Genomic DNA, 16,956 nt, shown 5'->3' on the forward strand with positions numbered 1-16,956 from the left:
AGAATAAGCAGTTTTGACAGCTGAATCAAACAACAGAAGCTGCTGACTAAGACGGCAAGTTCAGCATCTGTGCAGACTAAACTGACTTTCACCAAGATGTTCATTAGTCACTGGTTTAGTTCAGCAGCAGTAGTCACTTGTGAAATTGCTGAGAAGGGTTAAAACTGACGAGGTGGAAATTAAGATGTTTTTTTTGTTTGCTTTTTGTGAGCTATGGTTAAAAAACATGTGAAGTTAAATATCAAATAATAATGGTGAAGTTAAAAAACACAGAACACATCAGAATCACTAAACATGAAGGCTATTGCAACAATGTTGGTTTCACAAGAGTTGTCTCTCATCACAGGCAAGCACGCACACACACCACATATTTTTGTACTTACACCAAAAAGCTAGCATTACCAAATCTTAGCATGCTAACAAAGGTGGAACTCAAAGATTTTCCATTGTTTGCAAAGTGGATGACAGATAAAGTCAGCACAAACACAGAAAGTTCACTCTCTTATCCTCTTGCAGTGCACATCACTGAAAATCCACATCCTCAGTGATAAAAATGTCATCATTTAGCCATCAACACGTCAGCTGTGTCACCAATATTCACATTCATAGAAGCAGTCACAAAACACATTTCACACCCTTCCTCTGCACGCCAGCGTCTGGATCAGGAAACACTGCAGAGAACTGATACCTTTACCCAGAAGACTGTGGGTGTGTGCGGTCAGAAGAGGCCGCGGTAGTTTGCACTTTGAGTACTGATGTGACATTTGGATGTGTGTAGTAGCATTAAAGCTCCATCACAGGTTGATTTTTATATAACTCGCAACTGCCTTGAGTTTCTGATGTCTAACATTATGTATTCAGATTCCCTCCTACTTGAAATTCTTTTCAACACTTTTTCATCTTTCTGTCATGACCTCCAGAGTTCTTCTTTATGTTGTAAGCCAAAACATTTCAAGATTAAGCCCTCGTGCTTTTCAGAAACATTACCTTTCCTAAGGAATCACTGACAGCACATAAAGGCCATCAGAAAGATTTTGTCTACTTTTTTAAGTAATCAGTGTTGTTTACAATCAAGGGTCGAATTGAAGGACGAGAGGAAAGTGAAACGTGAGCTCAGCTGTAGGGAAGATATCAGTCTCTGGATGCTTTTATCTAACAGCCAGCACAAGCTCCTGTTACAGCTTTTAAGCAGGTATTTGTCCTTTTATGTAACAGCAGAAGTGGTTGTAGATAAAGTCATTCACTTGTGACTGAGACTGTAACAGAGTCTAACGTTTCAAGTAGAAGCGTTCTTTGAAACTGTTCACTCAGCCTGAGATAATAATAGACACAAGCTACTTTTTTCCACATCATGAAAAGCAGACTGACTCTCTGAGATTAAGCTTTTAACTTGGCAGGTTATGCTCAGTTTCACATTCCTGACAAATCCTGATGTAACATTTTAAATTAATTAAAAAGTGCCAGAGTGCTTTAAACAGTGAAGCCCAATTAAGATTTAAATTATGACTGTCAGTTTTACGACATGATGAGGCCGAAGCATGCAAGGTACTCACTTTGTGCACCTCCGGTTGTGGGTCTGTCAGATAGCCAGTCTGTGTATCCGTCAGAGAGTGTATTTCTCCACTACTGCCCTCATCCAAGTCACTGTCCTCATCCTGTGTTGAGTCTCTCTTGTTGCTCAGGGTAACACAGCAGGACACACTCTCAGTTTCTGTGACGCTGTCGTAATGATCCTCCTCGTCGATGGCATCCTCGTTGGGGAACACCTCGCCCTCTGCGGTGCAGGACGGGCTGTCGATGCCACTGTCCCGGTTAGGAATCTTCCCGTTTTGCTCCGAGGAGTCCGGATTGTCCAAGAGCTCGCGGGAGGAGCCCTCCTCCCGCTCCACAACGTCAAGGCAACTTATGCTGTCGTGCGTGATGTCAAACTCCGCGGAGTCGTTCAGCGGGGCGTCATCTGTGCCGTCAAGGTGCACAGAGGCCAGGTGGGAAAGTTCAGATACCTCGTCAGTCCGTTCCGAGGTGCCAAGTGCAAGTTTGTCCACAGGGGAGCAGTCTCCTGCGACCCTCGCCGTGTTGGTGTCCTGGCCGCAGGAGGACGTGATGTCAGATGCAGTGTCCATTCTCAGACAAAGGTGCAGCTGGGAGCGTGGGAGCACCCCTATGATGGGCACCCTGGGAAAATAAAAAAACAATGTCACACAACTAGAACACGAGAACACAGATCTAATACCACGACAATCACTCCAAAGGCTTTACCTTGAATTCTCGAACCTCTCGATGAGCAGCCCCACCTTCTGGGCCTCTCTCTGTGGCTGTGTGACCAGGCCAGGAGGAGTCACGCTGGGCTTTGGTTTGGGTGGAGGAGGGGGAGCTGGCAGAGGTCTGGACGGCGCCGGAGGGATCCTCTTCGGTTTCTTATCTTGCCCGAGGGCGAGCAGGTGTGTAGGTTTAGGGGGCACTACCGATGCAGAAATCCAGACAAGGCAAAATCAGCAGAGCAAAATAAAGCATGAGGTGGCGGATTGAAAAAAAAAAAAAAACCTTCAGGTGCCATGTATAAATCCAAGTGAGAAAACCTCCATTGTTAAGACCATGTTTGAAGATCTAGTATCCTTGTGAAAAACAAGTTCAAGACAAGACTCCAAAGAGAAGAAAAATACAAGAAGATAAAAACATGTAGTAGAGGTGCAGAGTGAGACCGACACTGAGCCTCACTTATCAGCTACTTCCTTATTTCAGAACAGGATGCTGAGATGAGTGTGTGCGCATGTCACCACAGTTACAGTTAGATAAAAAAAACAAAAACAAAGAAGCACAGACAGAGAAATCACCAAGCTCATCTCGTAAATGCAGCCGGCAACTCACACATGCGTGCACTGTATGGCGTAACGATTCTTTCACAGTCAAGCCTGTACATTTGCATTTATCTCATTTGCAGAAACCCAAATGTCTGAAAGCAAGAAATGAAATACAGCACAGTTAATTTAAGCAGTTCCTCTGTCTGTGTGTGTGTGTCACTTATAGAAATAGATTTGAGCAGTCAGTGGACTACTGTCAGCACGTTTTTTAGACTGGTCACATTTACTCCTGAGAATGAGAGAGGGGAGAAAAGTTTAGCTTTATTAAATTTCCTCAGTTATTTAATTGAGATTCTGTGTCAGGGTTGTGTTAGAACCATATTACATTTTTCTTATACATTATATAGCATACGGGCAGTAAGGGTAATGGTCAGGATTTAATGTATAACTTGCACATTTATATAATCAATTTTGACTGTACAGAAATAAAAACGAAAATCACCTTCATCTTTTAATAATAATTTCTTTGTTTAAAATATATTATAATCAGCAAGACTTATTTTCAGTGGTTCCATTAAGAAAGTCTTAGCATGTCTATTCCTAGTTGAATAGAGAGGAGCAAAGTAAGTGGTGCTTCACACAGGTATTGATTAGTTGACTAACTCTTAAGTCTCCATGGAAACAACATTTCCATCTGAAAAAATAGACTTAAAAGTCCAACAATAAAAAAAGTACAATATTAAAATGTATAGAAAAGGAATACTTTAATTTAATATTTGGTTAAATTTGAGTAATCCATGCTGTAAGATAAATGATGAGCAACACGAGGAACAGAAAGGTATTAAAGAGACTTTCATCAGGTGAGAAACACGTTTTAAAGAATACTGCCATCATAAGATTGTGCTTATGCTTAGCTCATACTGTAAACACGTTGGATAAGGAGTTTCCTTGTTGGCAGTTACTTATTATTACTACCAGTTGTTTATTTTTGTAAAGCTAGTTCCTGCTTGACAGCTTTCATTTTCATTTTTAAAAGGATAGGTTTTCTGCTGGTCGTGTCATCAGAGTTTTGGAAAGAGAACTTTTTCTCTACTGGACAGGAGGGCGACCAAAATTTTATTACCTCTGGACCTATCTGATACGAACAATGGACATTACAGTCATTAAAACGAGAGACGAGAGATGAATCATAGGACAAAAGTCTGAATAAACAAGTAGAAAAGATAAGATAAGATTGTCATCTGATACCAGGCATGAGAAAATGGTTTGGTAAGACATTATGTTATCTAGGGATGAAACAATGGGTTGATTATTCATAAAGCATTTTGACATTCTGTTAACTGTTTCAGGGTTTTTCAAGGAAAAATGTTCAAACATTCTCTTTCCGATGTGATGATTTAATTTGTACTATGTTTTAAACTGAATGCATTTGGGTTATAAACTGTCCATCAATCAAATCTAGCTTGGAGCATTTTTTATTTTTTACTTTAACATGTTACCTCCTCAACTATATGTTAATATGCTGATCTTTATCAAATAATAATGTTTCTGAATACTGAACCAAAATCATAAGCTTATCATTCATGCTCTGAAACATGAACAGTTGTGAGCCACTATCAGAGCACGTTATTTATATGTCGCACTCTTCAAATGATGCCCAGACATGAACTCAGGGGAACCACTGGCCCTCTTTACAGCAGCAGCTCCTGCACAAGTGACCCACTCAGCTGTGAGTGACAGAGTGAGGCCGCACAGCTGACACACAGCAAGTCATAGAGGACGGCTTGTCAGTGAAGAAGAAATGGCAGTTAAATGGCAGGGTTTTGATCCTGCTGCACCTTTCAATTACAATGACAGGCTCAAAGTCCATAACAGCCTTAAAGGGGCCACACCCGATTTTTTTACCTTGTGGTTTCTGTGCAGTCGGAGGTCTGGGTGAGGTGGAGGGCTGGGGTCGGGGTTTGATGGCGGGCCTGTCGTGACATTGTCTAGGGGTCGGGATTTTCTTCACCAGCCGTGGGGAACACAGATAGTCCACTGATCCACACTGGTACTGCAGAGTGGAGGCAGGGAGATCTGCAAGACAGAGACACGAAGAAAAGACTGTATTTAGTATAGTATTTAATAATATTCATCTAAAAGACACCTCCATAAATACAGAGTAATCCTGCAACAGGGATGCAGCGGTGTGCAGTGATGTAGGTGAATGACCTTGAGCTCAGTGTGTGTTCCAGGATGTCACCCTCAGCCAGAGAGCAGGATGACCAGAGAGGAGGACAAAACCCCTCTGCAGAATAAAGTGAAATTCAAGGCCTGAGGCAGCAGGCAGAGAGCTACAGAGGCTGTGTATTGTTCTGTGATAGGTACATTTATATCTGATCATCTACAGCTCATCTTCTCTGGACACTGGCCATAGATAGATAAATCTATATCGCAGTAATTTAAGAAGGCCAAATTTAGCATATAGTAAGGTAATATTTAGTAACTCAAACTGTGATTAATGTAATCATGTAATGTACAGTGCCCATTTTTATGTTAATACAGGGAATTTCTTCTCCAAAACATTAGAGGTACGTGGAAGTAAACAAGCTGTATAAAGAACAAGCTTATTCATGTGTAGTAGGAAATTACGATGTATTACCAGCTCTATACTTAGAGTTTGCTGGTTTTCAATAGTGGTTTATGTCTCCCATGCACCTAAATGTGATGAGCCGAGCTCGACCAGAGGAAGTGATGAGAAAGTGGTCAGAAAATGAGGTGCTGCTGTTTATATGCATCAAAAATGATCTAAAGTATGAAACAGCACAAGCAGTTCAAAAGCAGCTGATAGGCATTCTTCTTCATTGCCAACCAGTTTTATGTGTGAAGTTATCACCGATGAATACCAAGTTTTTTATGGGAGTAACCAAAAGTGAAAACGATAACTTCTACGGTTTACACAGCCAACTATCATAAACACAGAGACACAAAATGCAGAAGGTAGTAACTGAATGTCTTTCAGTACAACTTTAAAGTCCAGGGAATGGAAAGGAAACCAATCTTTTGCAACAATATCAATACTTTGTGTTTGAGTGTGGCTGTTTTTGTCTGCTGTATGTGCCGCAGAACCACAGACCCGTGGCAGCCAGTGTTTCTGTAGTTATACTTCTTATCTGAAGCGTGTCTTTCTTAAAAGACAGCGTCATCCCTGACTAGATTATGTGAATAAATATGCAAAATGCAACAACACATATCTCTCCCTTCAGGCTCATGAATTGAACTCCAGCCATCCCAACTCTCAGGCTGTAATGCTAAACTGCATTACAGCCTGAAATTGCACTGAGCCCTGGAACATCTAATTTGGTGTTTTTTTCAGCCATGCTGCAGGCAGCGAGAGGAGAACCAGTAATGAGTCCTGTTCAGCTGTGTGCCCCATGTGGCACACTGCAAGCTTTCCCACCATCTCTGCACCACAGAAGAATAAGAGCAAAAAGCAGCTCTGAAAATGACATTTTTTTTAAATGATGTCATCCCGTCAGGAGTCAAAAATTCTGCAGTAGTTTGGGTTTGAATTCTGGTCCCTGGCAACAGATATTATGGCTGCTGGGTTTCTGCTAATACAATCTCTAAATCGGAGATGACTGAGGAAAAGCGTGAGCTATGATAAACTGAGCTGGCACATCTTTTAGCCAAATGACTGCCGAGTGGAGAACTCCTTGACCCAAGACTGGCCGGGTCATTCCTGGGAAAAACAAACAGGGGTGGAAGAGGGAGACAATATAGGGGCTGGTGGTACCTATGGAAACTCTGTGCAGTCATGGTTACCTGAGAGCAAAAAGAGGCCCCCATATGAAACGGCCTCACACCAAACAGAGACTTGTCGACACAGCAGAGAGCGGAGCTGACACTTCCAGTTTTTCTTAATTAAAATCTCACTGACCAAGCATAAAACAGCACAGCGGTCTGTACAGGGTTTCTAATCAAAAGTAGGCATTAAAATAAAAAAACATAAATTAAACATGTCAGTTGAACATTTTATTCAAAGAAACGAGTGGGTTAAAGAGCTTTACCTTGCCTCCAACTGTTCAGTTTCACATATCCAAAGTCCAAAGAGCAACTGAACAGAAAAAAATCTCCCACACAACCCAGTTCATATCAAAACAAATCCTGCCCTCCCAGTTTGCCAAAATGCGCATGTGGAGAAACCGAGTCTTTGTTGTAATAAAACATACACTTACACAAAAAGATCCTTCAAAGCTCAGCCCTGCATTATAGCCACACTAACACGCATTCATCGCTCCTTTCCCAGGTGTGTTTGAGGAGCTGCACCTGTCTTTTTCACCTGCCAAACCTGATCCAAGCACCTCCTCCTGGGGCCAAAGTGACGGCGTGTGTGTGTGTCACTGTAGGGCTAGGTGATCCTGGTGTTACTTTTACAACGCCACAGGATATAACTCTGCAGACAACACATGACTCATTTTACTCTGTTCCTCCATTTTTTTTTTTTTTACACGCTTGCTTCAAAGCGTTGGTAACAAGCCTGTAATTGATTTGGACTCTGAGGGATCGAGGAGATGAGCAGAAAATATTGTCTTTGTGTAATTTTAAAAGAAAAAGGCTTTTGTTAAAAAACACACACATGAGAGCACTGATCTGAGCTCATTAATTTCCTCTCCTCAGTTCCAGTTACTGTGGGGCGAGTGAATGGGACAATTAAACAGGAATTACACGTCCGAGGGCATTATCACAAGGCTTACAATAATCAGCTACCATTTACTGTTGAAACAGCTGAGACACTATTAGTCACTATACATCGCTTTAATTAAACCAGGTAATAAATAGCCTTTCCTGTAAGTTCATGGCCGTGATGTAACATACTCACAGAGAACTGTTTTGTTGCCAGGTAACCTGAAAGACTGCATTACAGTGAATTTCTGAACATAGTGAAGAGATTCTGCGTGCCTAACTCATAGAAGAATCTCTATACGTACACTCTCTCTCTCTCACTCTGTCAGAGTGAAAAGCACATGGCATGAACAAACATCTATGTAGCTGTGATGCTGTCACAATTGTCATTGTCCCTCTTATGTCACATTTATCAGGAACGTTTGAGCCTCATTTCACTGTTTCCACCTGGTAACAGAAATATCTTCCCTGAAAACAACTTTTTATGGGACGACAACATTACCAACATAATTTCTTCCCTGTTGGGCCAGGTATCATTCACATTTTTCAGATGCTGATGCCACACCTGAGTTTCAGCACAAATACCAAAACAGTTGTTTTTTCTACACCCTACTTTAAGGATTAGGACATTTGTTGAACTGCACCTTTAAAGAGCCCCTCTCACACCCCAGGAAGAACTTCAAATGTAATTCAATTTCGAGAAACCTTACTATAAACATTGCCATTTGTCACAAAACTTCCACAAGCATCAGCCCGCTTGTGCAGGGAAATGCTAGCAAAGTAATATGCTAAGCTAAGGAAGCTAGCTCAATTTATATCAGACCATACATGTTAAACCATAGCATCTATGGCCATGTTCGCAACCATAGCAACCATGTTAGCATTTTCATTGTCAGTGTGCTTTACTTGGGTAAAATTGGTGCCTTCTTAGCCTTGCTTTTTTAATTTAATAAACAAAAGATTTTAGATAATACAAAAACAATCAACTTCTCAAGAATCTTTACTTAATAAAATGTCCATTTTCTAAACACTGATTATAATCAGGTTAACCTGATCATCTTACCTGTACACAAAAATAATCAATGCTAGCTTTCAGTATACGTCAATTCATTTGTTTAAGGCAAAGCAAAAATTCCAGAATTTAAACAGTTATTCACTTTGATGACTAGCCAGACTTATAGCAAAGTGCAACTAATCGAACATAGGATTCCTGGCAGGCCATTTTGGAAAATTGATTGCTGAACAAATTTGAGAAATATCTCAATTAAAGCGATTATGAAATAAAAAAAATGTAAAAAAGGAAAATTCTCCTTTTTGAACAGGTTCTCCACATTTCATATGACCAAAACACCTAAGCTACACACAGATTTAAACACACAACTAAACAAAAAAAAGGCACACAGCCAGGTGGCTGTCAGTCACTGTCGGCCCTCAGGCGACCTCCTCACAGTCATTTATTACCCATCATCCCTTGGGTACACTCCTCATGCCCCAGTGCTGTCTGGGAGACAGATCACTTTGATTCAGCAGGGTCTCCACACTCAGACAGCCAGTCAATCAGGTCTCCTACCCCTTATCCGACCTCCGGTGATGCTGAGATGACAACCCTGCATCCAACACTTCAACCACCAAGATCTCGCTGAATCCCAGCGACACTCTTTCTGAGGATGGCATCTCATTATTCCTACATCACCACCACGATTTAACAATGTCTCTGCCATGTTATGCCTACTCTGCTCCTCTATTTCTGTCTGTGTCCTTCACAGTATCTCCACACAGAACCATATTGAACTGGATACGGTGACCTTTAACCCTGAAATAAAGCAGTGTTTCTCAACTGGTGGGTCGAAACCCAAAAATGGGTCGCGGAGTCATTTCCAGTGGATCGTGAATGTTCGCCTGGAAAAAATATTGTGCCAAAAAGTCTTGTCAGCGCCTTTAAAACATGTTTGTCTATTTTTTAGGTCTTTGTTCTGTCACTTTTTGTACCCTCTGAGGTCCAAACCGCACCGTTTTTCATTGAACAAATCTGATTGGTTAAAAAATAGTTTGAAAAGTTTCTGTAAATGTATGGTACTTTTGTCCCACCAATAATAGTGCCTTACAAGAACTCCAATTCTGACCAACAGGGGTGTGTGTTTGAAAATCTGATAAATAAGAATAAACAGAATTTGGGTTACAGGGGAGCTCCACTTTAAGAGAATCTATCCTACATCATGGTGATGAAGGGGAGTCATAAAAGGAAGTCTGTTATCAGTTCAACAGCAGCTTCTCCAGAATCTATACAGTAGAAATGATCCTCGATCTCTGACAATCAGATTTCCCTCATAGGGGGCCGAGGCTCTAACTCCCACCGGCTTTATTAACACTCACTTTGTAATCTTGTACAAACACATATGTAGAAGGATCAACAGCAATACAATCCAGTACAGTAGCATCTGGCCCCAGATTATAAATTTATACACATCTTTAACTAAACACATGACATCAAGTCCTGTTTACATTGTCAAACTATTAGTGTGTGACTTTCTGTAGACTGTTTGTTGCCTTGTTTAAGGATTGAATGGTTCCTGAAGTTTTACAAGCATAATTTAACAGGGCAAGAGGAGGTAGAGGCAAGTCATCTTGTTAGGGCCTGTCCTCTCCCTGTAAATCAGGTCAGTGGGCACAGCATGCTCACTGACATGTCTCCCAAACTAAGTGGGAGGATTTGATCAACTCTCACAGATGAAGACTAGAGCCAGACAGACATGGTATGTTTAAACACATACTGATTCAGACTTTTGAGGAGAATTCACTGATTGCAGATGTGGCAGCTATACAGAGTATTTTCTCTAGAATGAAAAGGGTCTTTCCACATGGATTTTGCAACTATTATGCACAGATATTGCCATGCAAACGTACTCATCAGACTGCTTTGTAAACAGCTAAAAACCTGTGGGATTATCAAAGACCACCAGAGTCAGTGCTGAGAATAAACTATCAACATTGCTGGACAATTAACAAGAATACTGTACAGTATTTCTAAACCACCCACAGCACAGTCTTCTGCTCCTTTAAAAATAATGACTCCAAATGGGCCTTTTATCTACACATGATTGGCCATTATCAGCCAATAATATCTTGGCTGATAGATATATCGGTTGAGCTATAAGTGAAGCCACACAATTTAATGGGAGATAACTCAAGGGAGACACTGAGAGGAGGCACTAACAGACAATAAGGAGGCAACAGATTGCCATCAGTTGTCAAATAAAGAGATTTCTGGCTCTCGTAGAAGCATGACACAGGGGATGCAAGTTAGAACGAATGGGTGAATGGGATAAGTACAGTTGAGTGATTTTACTAGAAAGTCTGAGGCACGACAGGCTGAAGAATAGTGGGCTGAGCTATAGTGCAAAAATGACACAGACACATGTGCTTTCAGTTCCTGAAATGACACACTTGGACTGTCAACAAGTGCAGAGAGCTAAACATAAACAAAGACTGACGAGTTCATATCGGAGTGGAATCATCCGTGTGGAGTCCTTAACTGAATCAAGTCCTTGAGAAATGTATTTTTCCCTGTGCCCTGAGAGAACCAAAGAAGAGGCTATTGCTATGGCAACAGCAATGATCTATACTGCTAATATAGGTCACAGTGAGCTATAAAGAGCTGCATCTTCTATCAGTAGATGCACATTTCGGACAAAAACAGACTTACTAATGTCTTAGTATTAATAAATCAGAAACCATCCTGGCTGTTGTCTTTAATGTGTGGAATAAGAAACAAAATGCAGCATTTCATATTCAAGCAACATGAAATATACTGGGAACAAGCAGATGACATAGTTCTACAGTAGCAGCTATAAAAACACATTTTCCCAGAAAAATAGAAACTGGGTTAGTTTTGACACATGAAAAAACCTAAAACCTTTCTAGCAGTGTGACTCAAGGCCATTGCTCAAAAACAACACTCAGAATTTACAGTAAGTAACACAATGATGTGAGGACATGACAAGGGGATGATTAAAATGTGTACTTCGTCATCAGACACGTGGTTGGATAGCTGTACACAGGCCTCTCTAATTCACATCCTCCCTCTATCGACACAGACGCTTCAAGAAGATTTTTATGAGGCACAGCGCAGACAAACAAGCCTCTGTTCTGTGTGGATGCAGTGCAGCACAGTAGCCCAGAGCATTACTCACTGTAAAAGAAGCAGCCGCAGATTGGCAATTAGGGCAACACACACACACACACACACACACACACACACACACACACACACACACACACACACACACACATAGAGGAGAACAAGGGGGTTTACAAACCTGCCTGTGCAGATGACTGCCCATGTGTCCCAGAAACTACTGAGGCTGACTGTAGCAGCTTTCAATGGCTGCCTTCACTGTGCAACGTTAAAACCCAACTGGCCAGTTTTTGCACATCAATCAGGGCTAAAGCAGAGCAGGAGAGCCTATATTTCCTCTCAGTCCACTTTTACTAAACACACCATCACCAGCAAAGGGATTTCTAACTGTTGGTGCTGGGAAAAAGAAAACTCCACCTCTTTCCATTCCCACTGGCTGTGGGGGAGATCCAAACAAACACAGGTCGACTGCTCCATGAGTCACAGGCACCCGAAGGCTGAAATAGCATTTTCAAAACTAATATAGATCATTCCCTTCCTAAGTAGGCTGTATTGTAACAAGGCCTGTGCACAATTCAATCTCCTGGATAAAGGCCTGATCACTCTTGGTTCTGACTAAGGGTCTCCGAGGTGTGAATGTATTGATCACTTTACCATATATTGACTGGTGGGATTAGTTAATCCATACTGTGGAGGACAGGACCAGTTAAAAACCAGTCATGCTGAAGACAGCATGATTGATATATTGCAGACTGATTGATGACTAGACATGAAGATATGGTGGTTACAGTGTTTTCAGGTGTTTAACATACCCCTAACCTCCACATGCATAACTTGTGCATGCACATAAACAATATGCATGCATTGCTCTGCCACTTAACTTTACAGTAACCCATCTGCAGTACACACCACAGTATTACTTTTACACTTGACTCATGTCAACACTGTAACCATACCGCTATGATCATGGTAAAGAAAAACATTGAGCAGCTACCATAAAACACTGCCGACCAAATTATTGCCTTTCCCAAATAAAAAAGCAACCCATACTAAGGGAACATTTCACAGACACACCAAATCACACCTCTCACAGCCACAGAATTACACCTCTGGAACAGCCAGCCTCCCCCAACAGAACAACAAAAGGAAGTGGTTCGTGCAGAGTATGGTTACTGGATCCAGCTTTTCCAGAGTACACATGTGTTTTATTGGAAAATGGGGCGTTTTTGCCATTAGAGAAAAATAGGAAAATTGGAGGGAGTGTAGGTTTTACTTAATGTAAGCTTAGTTTGAGTGAATGTGTGTGTGTGTGTGTGTGTGTGTGTAGGCGATACAACGAATAATTATCTTGTCTTTCGCAAAATATGAAGCATCCTGTAATTTACAATGTTAACACTGCTTAAATTATATTTTTACAGTATTATGTGGACATCCTTGTAAATTAGGGATGAAAGTCAATATTGATGCATTTGAGAATCAAAATAAGGTTTTGTAGGACTTAGGTTTTACATTAAGTTGTAACACCTATATCATGATCCATATTATATGGCTGTATACTTGCCTTTACAGCGCCCTATTGTAAATATAGGTCACTAATAGCAATGATACAATATTGTTTTGGGGAAATCAGGAGGACTCCAATTAATGTCGACATATTGAAAAAAGAGGCTTACATGTAATCATGCAAAGCTACACTCTTTAAAAACAGGTATAGAAAGAAGTGGTTATCAATTGTGTTGGTGACCATCTTGACTTTACAAATTATCAGAAAATTATCAGTTTCTATCTATATTTGAGTATGTCATTTTATTATCTATTTATTGTATTTTGAGTTAAAAATTACTGAATGTCAAACCACGATGCTCTGTGATCTTCTCTACACCTTGCACCACATGAATTAACTTTTTTAAAATACTTGATCCACAGTATGACACAATCTTTTTTTCTGTCCTGTAGCCTCTCTATTCTCGAGGTGTGTGGTATTAACAAGGTAAGTGACAGTGTGCCCATCACACCCCTGCATCTGTTTTCCAGGCAGGATGGATGTCAGCATGTGGAGGGGAGTGTCTATAAGAGGCTGCTGACAGTTAATGTGTCCCACAGCGAGACAGTCCTGCCTCACTGGGTCAACATGCAGCCCAGTCCAGTTCAGTCCAGCTAGGTTGGTCTAATCCAGAGAGGGTGTGTGGATTTCAAGGGTCAGGTTGGTGAAAAGCAAAGGTTGAGGAACCAGGGGAGTCTCCTGTCCTGTCGCTGCTCTTCTGCGTGCTAATACACACAGAACCCACACCGACATACACACTCAGACAAAAAGGTCACTGTGCACTCAACGCCGACAAGTTTTCTTTGACGTCAGAATAATTTTCAAAATGTCACTTGGCTCCTGAATGGCAGTGTCAGCAATTGGAGCTCTCCAGCAAGGAGCATCTGAGCAGCTCCTGTCAGTGTGTCAAAGTTTATCCCCAAAATGTTTGACATTCATCTACTGGGCTACAAAATGAGTCACTTCGGCTTAAAAGCTAAGAATCCCTTTCAGTGCCCATATGACAGAGAAACCTTAATATATATTTTGAGCAGAAAGAAACTTTAACGGAAAAATAAAATCACTGAAAACTTTTCAAGCTGAGGTTTGCGGATGGCACAATTAGCTAAGACATGAGAGCAAGACGCCAAGATATACCAGGACCCATGAAAACACACACTCATCACTGTACAAGGAGAGGTTGGTTATAAAAGCCAGGTGTACACTAGACAGACTAATAAAGGCTCCTATTTCCTCTCTAATGGCTCCAGCATTTCCCCTTACAGCAGCTCAGCGCAGTACTCGGAGACATGTTCGCGTAACCACAGGAGACTGCCCAGCACCAGCGTTTTTCTCAAGACATAAGTTAGGAAGCCGTTCGCTGCATCCAAACCTTTAACAGAGATGCCAAACTACTGATGAATGCAAACTGTCTTCAGAGCTTAAGTATTTACTGAAGACCCATGGCTGGGCTATTATCCTATTGACCCTCTAAGTCTACATCAATTTACATAAAACAGATTTTCTCTCTAGGGATTAAATCTGCAAATATTAAAACCCATTATAAACTTCAAAATGCATCTCAGGCTCCCACAAGACAAAAAAGATTATTTTGTATTGTCAATAGGTCAGTATTAAGCCAATGGTAGATTCAATTAGAAATGCAAAAAAAAAAAAAAAAGAATCCATTTGATCCATAAATCTATGACAGATTTTTTTTGGTACAACATCAACAAGCAACAGGAAAATAATACCGTCCTTAAGATCTTCAGTCACCAGGTAGCTAACTTTAGTCAGTGACTAAGTTAACATTACATGGCTACCAATAATAGCCTAACTCATACCTAACCTATAAGACAAAGTCCTTATCAATACCAATTCATCTAACTTAACCACTGCATTTAAGCTATCGCTGTAGACCTTTCCATAAGTCAAAAAAGCTAACATTAGCTTTTAGCCACTCACTAGCTAACTTAAACTTTAGCTAGGAGTTAGCCAATGCCAATGTTTGTGTTGGCTAACGTTAACATTAGCAAGGAGTCATGTAACATAATGACAATGTTATCTAAGTCTTTACTGCTATAAAAAAAACATAGCCTACAATAGAATGTATCATTTGCAACTTAGAAAACAGTATCATAACATTATCCTGTGACAGCAGATTTGAAATAGCTGCCCTGTCACAGGGAAATAGCCGCTGTGTGATTGGCTATTTCCAGATTCCAGGGAAATGACAAAAAAAGCCATAGAACAACAACAAGAACACAAATCTGTTATGAAATTAATAGAGTAATTTACACTTGTGGCAGCCATACTGTTTTAGAGAGAACAGCTAAATCAAAGCCCTGGTTGATTTTTGTATACAATGAGCTTCAGAGACCTACAATTGCCTGCAGCAGGCAGTTCTGCCCACCTGTCATCTATCACCTGAGCTACCTGCAACAGCTTGTCTCTCAAGGGCGAGGCAGGGAATTATGGAAGAGGGCCCAATTACACGTCTGCTGATATTGCTGCTACTTGGTCAGCATCAAGGATCCACCAGGGATTTACAGAAACAGCCTCCGGCGAGAGCTGTTTCTATACATAGGCGAAGATATGTGGTGCATCAAACACACTTCTTTAGAGTGCTGATGAGCCCCAGTGAGATTGATTTCAGTACGAGAAACAACACTGAAATACCAAAAAATTATCCCTCCCTTTTCCATGTTTCTCAGAAAAACCAGTGTAGCATTGTGAACTATAACAGGAAGATCACAAAGCACAGCTCTCTGTCCTGAAATTGACCATTTATGGTAGCTCCCCAGTCACTGCAAGCAGCTCAATGTGTGCAAAGGTACTAACGTCCCTCTTTACGAGGAGACATGAAAGTTCTCCCCTGAAGTGAAAGTGTCAATAAAGGATTATCCAGTCAAACATCACTGCAGGAAAATATATTTCTAAAAAAAATGTCTGTTCGCTCACATGAACAAATGCATGCAAACAAGCACAGAGACATAAAACATGCACACACCACACATGCACTCACACTATGTCCTCCAGCAGAAATTCATTAAATACCTTGTTACTGGCCTCTGGAAACCATCCCTCATCCTCTCCAGAGCGGTAGGACACAACTACAAAGACACTAGCAGCCTTCACACTGAAACCTTGTAAGCTTTTGAAGTGAGCAGCGGTTTTTAAAGCAGGAGACGACAACTAGTAGGACCTGAAGGAGGTCCAATGAAAAATATGTAAAATGTTACTCTGGTTTGAATTTGCCAGGAGGGGAAGAGTTGTTTGTGAACGTGCATATGCGTGCCATCCTTCTATTCCTCCTGTCTGGTGCCAAAGTCTCTTACAAAGACAACACACATGCTTCACTGGAGACAAGAGAGCGCTTAACACTTTCCGACTGCATGCACAGAGCGAATGGGGAAGTTAAAGGACACACGCACACACACAAACACAGGCCTATGCACGCAAACACAAACATGATGACACCAGAAAACAACACACTTGCGTCCTCTAATCGCCCCGACCTGAACAAAGCCAGCAAAAGTTCAAACCAGAAGTGTAATGTCAGACAGAACGTGTGCTGTATTTAGACGACTGTGAGATAAGAAACAAAAACACACACACCGTCTCTTCCGCTGGCAGCTGTGTCTCCTCCTCCATCTCTATCTAATCACTTGACATTTTAATTTCAGCTTATTCCTTATAATGCCAGCTTAAAGTGGAGGAAGACCCCAGGAGCCCTGAGTAAAGAGGCAGTATTCGATATAATTACCCCGGCGACGGAGAGCATTAATTGGGGTGACTGTTAAACATGGTATCTGCATATTTGTGTGTGTGTG

At 41.2% G+C, this 16,956-nt stretch overlaps 1 protein-coding gene across 1 annotated transcript in view; it reads right to left on the bottom strand.

Annotated features, from left to right (window-relative positions):
* The window catches only part of fgd (faciogenital dysplasia), a 54,476-nt gene that overhangs the window by 15,344 nt on the left and 22,176 nt on the right, over nt 1–16,956 (bottom strand). Inside the window, exons 2-4 of the mRNA XM_061056911.1 lie at nt 4,707–4,877; nt 2,260–2,461; nt 1,554–2,175 (exon numbers count right to left, since the gene is read on the bottom strand). Coding sequence (XP_060912894.1) covers nt 1,554–2,175; nt 2,260–2,461; nt 4,707–4,877 — 995 coding nt within the window. The remainder of the gene's footprint in view (nt 1–1,553; nt 2,176–2,259; nt 2,462–4,706; nt 4,878–16,956) is intronic.

The sequence above is a fragment of the Labrus mixtus genome, chromosome 15 (assembly GCF_963584025.1).
Source record: "Labrus mixtus chromosome 15, fLabMix1.1, whole genome shotgun sequence".
NCBI lineage: Eukaryota > Metazoa > Chordata > Actinopteri > Labriformes > Labridae > Labrus > Labrus mixtus.